At 36.9% G+C, this 6,952-nt stretch overlaps 2 protein-coding genes across 3 annotated transcripts in view; one reads left to right on the top strand and one right to left on the bottom strand.

Annotated features, from left to right (window-relative positions):
• Window positions 1–3,933, top strand: part of esr2a (estrogen receptor 2a) — a 20,336-nt gene extending 16,403 nt beyond the window's left edge. For both annotated transcript variants that reach the window (XM_016244550.1, XM_016244551.1), the window contains exons 10-11: window positions 3,428–3,642; window positions 3,853–3,933. In XM_016244550.1, coding sequence (XP_016100036.1) covers window positions 3,428–3,632 — 205 coding nt within the window. In that variant the 3' untranslated portion in view covers window positions 3,633–3,642; window positions 3,853–3,933. The remainder of the gene's footprint in view (window positions 1–3,427; window positions 3,643–3,852) is intronic.
• Window positions 3,934–5,414: 1,481 nt separating this feature from the next.
• Window positions 5,415–6,952, bottom strand: part of LOC107560389 (nesprin-2-like) — a 5,198-nt gene continuing 3,660 nt past the window's right edge. Inside the window, exons 7-8 of the mRNA XM_016244552.1 lie at window positions 6,063–6,112; window positions 5,415–5,879 (exon numbers count right to left, since the gene is read on the bottom strand). Of these exons, the coding sequence (XP_016100038.1) occupies window positions 5,672–5,879; window positions 6,063–6,112 (258 nt within the window). The 3' untranslated portion in view covers window positions 5,415–5,671. The remainder of the gene's footprint in view (window positions 5,880–6,062; window positions 6,113–6,952) is intronic.

A 6,952-nucleotide genomic window follows, 5' to 3' on the forward strand; every position in this document is an offset into this window, starting at 1 on the left:
GGCTATGATCTTCTCCACCCTTCCTCCAGACTCTAGGACCTTGGTTTCCAAATGAAATACAAAACTTGCTATCATCTGAAAAGAGGACATTGGACCATTGGGCAACAGTCCAGTTCTTCTTCTCCTTAGCCCAGGTAAGATGCCTCTGACGTTGTCTGTGGTTCAGGAGTGGCTTAACAAGAGGAATACGCCAAATTCCTTGACACGTCTGTGTGGGGTGGTTCTTGATGCCTTGACCCCAGCCTCAGTCCATTCCTTGTAAAGTTCACTCAAATTCTTGAATCGATTTTGCTGGACAATCCTCATAAGGCTGCGGTTCTCTCAGTTGGTGGTGCATCTTTTTCTTCAATACTTTTTCCTTCCACTCAACTTTCTGTTAACATGCTTGGATACAGCACTCTGTGAACAGCTAGCTTCTTTGGCAATGAATGTTTGTGGCTTACCCTCCTTGTGAAGGGTGTCAATGATTGTCTTCTGGACAACTGTCAGATCAGCAGTCTTCCCCATGATTGTGTAGCCTAGTGAACCAAACTGAGAGACCATTTTGAAGGCTCAGGAAACCTTTGTAGGTGTTTTGAGTTGATTAGCTGATTGGCATGTCACCATATTCTAATTTGTTGAGATAGTGAATTGGTGGGTTTTTGTTAAATGTGAGCCAAAATCATCACAATTAAAAGAACCAAAGACTTAAACTACTTCAGTCTGTGTGCATTGAATTTATTTAATACACAAGTTTCACAATTTGAGTTGAATTACTGAAATAAATGAACTTTTCCACGACATTCTAATTTATTGAGATGCACCTGTAATTTGCCTGAAGACTGCGAAATTGATTTCTTTCTTTGCTCAAGAATTATGGATGCAAAAATCATAGAACCTGCAGTGGCTAATTATACTCCAATTACAATTACAGTTAATTTGGACACCTAGTCTGCTACTAACCTTTTTTGTAATGATGATGATCATCAAGCAATTATTTTGTTTCCTGTAATTGAAACATTGTATGTACAGTATCTCCAGGGGTGGTTTTTCAGTTTTTGGGTTGCTGCTTACAAAATAGCAGTTTTCAGTGTAGCTTTTCCAGTTGATAATTTGTCCAGCAATTAGCAATGGGGCACAGATGCTGATTCACTGTAGTCGTGTATTGTCTCTTTTTTTAACCAGTTCCCCAATTCAAATACCAATGCAGTATATGCTTTTAATAATATTTATAATACTAATTTGTGCAAAAATATTTTTAAATATTTAAAATATAATTATATATTACTGATACAATAATACAATTTTGTAAACATTTTTAAAGAGAGGTATTTAGTTGAATGCTGCTGTTCAGTGTTTTTGATAAAACATTTACCTGTAAAAGTGTGAACAGATTTATTCATTCAAAAACCCTCATTGTTTTTGAGCCAGAGAAATACAGCTGATTAAATTTATTAATTATAAACTTACAGTGGGTACGGAAAGTATTCAGACCCCCTTAAATTTTTCACTCTTTGTTATATTGCAGCCATTTGCTAAAATAATTTATGTTATTTTTTTTTCCTCATTAATGTACACACAGCACCCCATATTGACAGAAAAACACAGAATTGTTGACATTTTTGCAGATTTATTAAAAAAGAAAAACTGATATATCACATGGTCCTAAGTATTCAGACTCTTTGCTGTGACACTCATATATTTAACTCATGTGCTGTCCATTTCTTCTGATCATCCTTGTGATGGTTCTACACCTTCATTTGAGTCCATCTGTGTTTGATTATACTGATTGGACTTGATTAGGAAAGCCACACACCTGTCTATATAAGACCTTACAGCTCACAGTGCATGTCAGAGCAAATGAGAATTATGAGGTCAAAGGAACTGCCTGAAGAGCTCAGAGATAGAATTGTGGCAAGGCACAGATCTGGCCAAGGTTACAAAAACTTTTCTGCTGCACTTAAGGTTCCGAAGAGCACAGTGGCCTCCATTCCTTAAATGGAAGACGTTTGGGATGACCAGAACCCTTCCTAGAGCTGGCTGTCCGGCCAAACTGAGCTATCGGGGGAGAAGAGCCTTGGTGAGAGAGGTAAAGAAGAACCCAAAGATCACTGTGGCTGAGCTCCAGAGATGCAGTCGGGAGATGGGAGAAAGTTGTAGAAAGTCAACCATCACTGCAGCCCTCCACCAGTTGGGGCTTTATGGCAGAGTGGCCCGACGGAAGCCTCTCCTCGGTGCAAGACACATGAAAGCCCGCATGGAGGACTCCAAGATGGTGAGAAATAAGATTCTCTTGTCTGATGAGACCAAGATATAACTTTTTGGTATGTGTGGAGAAAACCAGGCACTGCTCATCACCTGTCCAATACAGTCGCAACAGTGAAGCATGGTCCCCACAGCATCATGCTGTGGGGGAGTTTTTCAGCTGCAGGGACAGGACGACTGGTTGCAATCGAGGGAAAGATGAATGCAGCCAAGTACAGGGATATCCTGGACAAAAACCTTCTCCAGAGTGCTCAGGACCTCAGACTGGGCCGAAGGTTTACCTTCCAACAAGACAATGACCCTAAGCACACAGCTAAAATAACGAAGGAGTGGCTTCACAACAACTCTGTGACTGTTCTTGAATGGCCCAGCCAGAGCCCTGACTTAAACCCAATTGAGCATCTCTGGAGAGACCTAAAAATGGCTGTCCACCAATGTTTACCATCTAACCTGACAGAACTGGAGAGGATCTGCAAGGAGGAATGGCAGAAGATCCCCAAATCCAGGTGTGAAAAACTTGTTGCATCTTTCCCAAAAAGACTCATGGCTGTATTAGTTCAAAAGGGTGCTTCTACTAAATACTGAGCAAAGGGTCTGAATACTTAGGACCATGTGATATTTCAGTTTTTCTTTTTTAATAAATCTGCAAAAATGTCAACAATTCTGTGTTTTTCTGTCAATATGGGGTGCTGTGTGTACATTGAGGAAAAAAAAATTAACAAATGATTTTAGCAAATGGCTGCAATATAACAGAGTGAAAAATTTAAGGGGGTCTGAATACTTTCCGTACCCACTGTATACATTTTAAAATACATTGTTCCTTTAGCTTTAATCTGCTATTTTTTGTTAGTAGCTTGTTTTCATTACTACTTTTTTCCAAACGTTTAGCTAAATATGTAGCTTATTGTCGATAACTAGTGAGTGTTGTTGTCTTTTTCATCAAAAACTTAGCTCAAACTACAAGCCAACTCTATTCTTCAAAAGGTTAGCTTGAGTGTAGTTTTGAGCTAGTATTGTAGCCAAAGGGTTAGCTTACTGTATTAAACTGCTTAAACCTGTAGTGTATCTAACTACTTTTTGCAAAAAGTTAGCTTGAAAGTATTGAACCACTTTAAATGAGTTTTCCAAAAGGATAGCTTGTATTAAAAAAACCTTCCACTGACTGTATATCCACAATCTCTAGCAACAAAGGCATGGACCACCTCCACTGCATGAAGATGAAGAAGATGGTTCCTCTGTATGACCTGCTTCTGGAGATGCTGGACGCTCATATCATGCACAGCTCACGTGTGTCTCACTCCGGCCCTCAAGCAGCTCCTGCTCCCAAAGAGAGCGTCCAGGAGGCCTTCGCCTGCACTTCTCAGCAAGGCGGGACCTTAGGACCCTAAACTATTTCTGGTGAGATGTAGCAAGAGTAGTTTCTTTCATAATGCAGGTGTTGTGACGTTGACATAAATAAAAGTTTTACTGATGGAAATGACTGTTTTATAAAATATTTAGTTATTAATTTCACAGGATGTTGCCAGCTAAAATTATTCCATAAATCTTAAAATAACTGTACAAGCTGGGGGGAAAAAATCATGTTAAATTGTTCTTCTTTCTTGCCAGCGCTGAAGAATGATCTATAGTTTCGGGAGAATGGACAACAAAACTAGCCACACAAGAGTGGAATAGGATTTCTCAAGATGAAAAACAAAGATGAAAAACTTTTTTTTGTTTTTTGTTTCACAGAACTCATTCTGAACAGTTTTTTTGGTTTTATGTAGCCTAAACCACAAAAAAAGGGAAATGTAAATTTTTACAAAACCTTAACAATTGCTGGAGGTTTGAAAATCGATTACTATTTGTTTGGATTTTGGATTTCTAAAGCTTTTTTGAAATGCAACATGCAGTGAGATATCTGACAGTGTGGCCTCACGCACCCATCCCTATGAAATCTGCACCATAATGAAATGTACAGTTTCTACTTTTCCATTTTCTTTCTAAACAGTACATTTGCAACTCGCACTTTTTGTAAAAGAAAACAGTGTCACAACGATGCCCTCATCAACACTGTCGAAATAAACAGATCAGATTCCATCACTTGCAAAATTACAGTAAGGACAGTTATTACTAAAGAGAGAGAGATTTGTATGAAAAGTGAGCAAAGACTAAATTCTGGTCCAAAGGCTCAGAAGAACTGAATCAAGCCTTATTTTATTCGGTCAGAACAAGGACTTGTGACTGTCACACCGCAGTAATTCAGGGCAGCTGGATGTTTTGTTTGCATCCATTACTTTTGACAAAACAGATTACGGAGCAAAAATTCAAAACAAACTGCCTTCTTTCGTCCTGCTCTCTACCCTTTAACACCATAAAGGACTTGTACAAAACATTTGAACATTTTCTAGGGACAGCTCAATTTATTGCTACTATTCCACTGTGAAATCCTTTCTGTTGGTAAGTTTCAGAGAACTCAAAAGTGCTATTTCACAAGTAAATTTTTGGTAGTTGTGGTGCACAACTACCAAAAATGTACTTGTGAAATAGCACTTTAAGAGTTTTCAGAATCAAGAAAACTGAAAATATTGCAGTGACTACAATGATTATAGCCTATACAGTTTGGTTTAAGATGACAGTAATAAGAGAAAGTATCTAAGTAAAGAGAAAATTGATTTATTCCTACCTTAAAGATCAGAATCATAGAGATAGATGTTACAAGTACTTACTTTTAATAAACACACAAAAGAAATGTTATTTTATCTGCTGGCAGCCATCTGAATTTTAATTGTTTTGATATGAAGCACTAATATTGATTTTACAATTTTTGGCAACTAAGCATTTAAGACCAGCTGTAATACAGATTTGTTGTAGACAATGTTTATTTTTTAACAGAACAAATTTTTGTAAAATGTTTTCAAAATGGACTTTCTGTACACGTCTTTGTGTTCTACCTTGCAGTGCATATGTAACAGTGTGCTATTTACACAGGGCTGTATTAAACTGTGTTCACGTGCATTTGACATTTTTAAATATATTTCTGTTTTGGGCTTCGCAAATATGAACAGTTAATTCAGACCATATACAATTTAAAAATGAGGCCACATAATCCCTAAATAACAGCCAGTCATCATGTCACCACAAACTGTGGCTGAAGAGTCAATCTTTTCAAGTTGCAAACTCTTAACTAATTTTTCATCAGTGCGTGATGTGCTTAAATCTAGAAAAATTTTAAAAAATGATCAGTGATTTACATTCAAGCTAATACAATGATTGACGTTTTTCTTTACAGCATTGTGACAAAAAAAGGGACACATTTTTTTTGATCACATCCAACTAACATTAACAACAAAATTATCAGTAGTATGGCTCTCAAAGGGGAATAAATAGTAAAACATCAATACAACCATTCAAATATTGGTTGGACAAAAGTGAGGTGCTGAGAGACTCATGTGGGGGGAGGACCATTGGTGTAGTGTAACATGGGGTGGAAAGAGCGGGCAAAATTGTTGGAAAAGGTGCAGCTGTAATCGTCTTCAGAAAGAGGCACCAAGCAGGCCAGAACCAACAGCAGGAGGAACAGGAGATGCAGAGGGAAAGCCGCTCGCAGGACCCGATAGAAGAACGAACGCTGAGGTGATGGGTCACGCTTTGGCCTGAAACAGAAAGTTTTACTGCTGATCTTTTTATCTAATCTTATCTTCTTTAAAACAGAAATGTCTATATATACTGTGTATATGCATTTTTGCTTATATAGCATATATTTTTACAATATTCTATACTATTTAAATCTTCATGAAAAAGGAACAAATTAAAATGGTTTGTGTGTCAAACTGTACCGAGAGCATTGTGTGGATTTCCTGTCTCCCGAAGCATCAGTCGTGGACTCCTGCAAACACATGACAGACAATTTCAGCACCTCCACAAATCAAAACTACTCAACCAGATCATATCGCTCTAAATTATGAGCATGTAGTATACTTTTAATTTCAATATTTGTAGTATTGTTTGTAGTAAAAACTGCCTTATCTTAAGTTAATTATATTTATTTGTTGACATGGTGTGGCAAAAACTAATGCACACTAGTGTACACGATGTAACTACAGAAGAGTCAAGTTTAAAGGTTTGTACTCTTTCAATTTTTTTTATATATTTTTGAAAGAAGTCTCTTATGCTTATCAAAACGTTTAAATAATCAAATTTAAAAAAAAATTGTTAAATTTTAAAATCTAAAATACCTTTTCTATTTTAATATAATTTTAAATTAATTTTAATATATTGTAACAGCCATTATTCCAGTCTTCAGTCACATGATCCTTCAGAAATCATTCTAATATGCTGATTTGCTGCTGAAGAAACATTTCTTATTAGTATCAATGTTGAAAACAGTTGCTGCTTAATATTGTTGTGGAAGCCTTTGTGATTTATCAGGATTCTTTGATGAGTAGAAAGTTCAAAATAGATTAAAGGAACACTCCACTATTTTTGAAAATAGGCTCATTTTTCTCCCCTAGATTTTCCTCCCATACTCCCCTAGGGTTAAACAGTTGAGTTTTACCATTTTCGAATCCATTCAGCCGATCTCCGGGTCTGGTGTTAGCACTTTTAGCTGTAGCTTAGCACAGATCATTGAATCTGATTAGACCGTTAGCATCTCGCTCAAAAATGACCAAAGAGTTTCTATATTTTTCCTATTAAAACTTGACTCTTCTGTAGTTACATCGTGTAC

The sequence above is a fragment of the Sinocyclocheilus grahami genome, unplaced genomic scaffold, assembly GCF_001515645.1.
Source record: "Sinocyclocheilus grahami isolate Dianchi unplaced genomic scaffold, SAMN03320097.WGS_v1.1 scaffold722.1, whole genome shotgun sequence".
Lineage (NCBI taxonomy): Eukaryota > Metazoa > Chordata > Actinopteri > Cypriniformes > Cyprinidae > Sinocyclocheilus > Sinocyclocheilus grahami.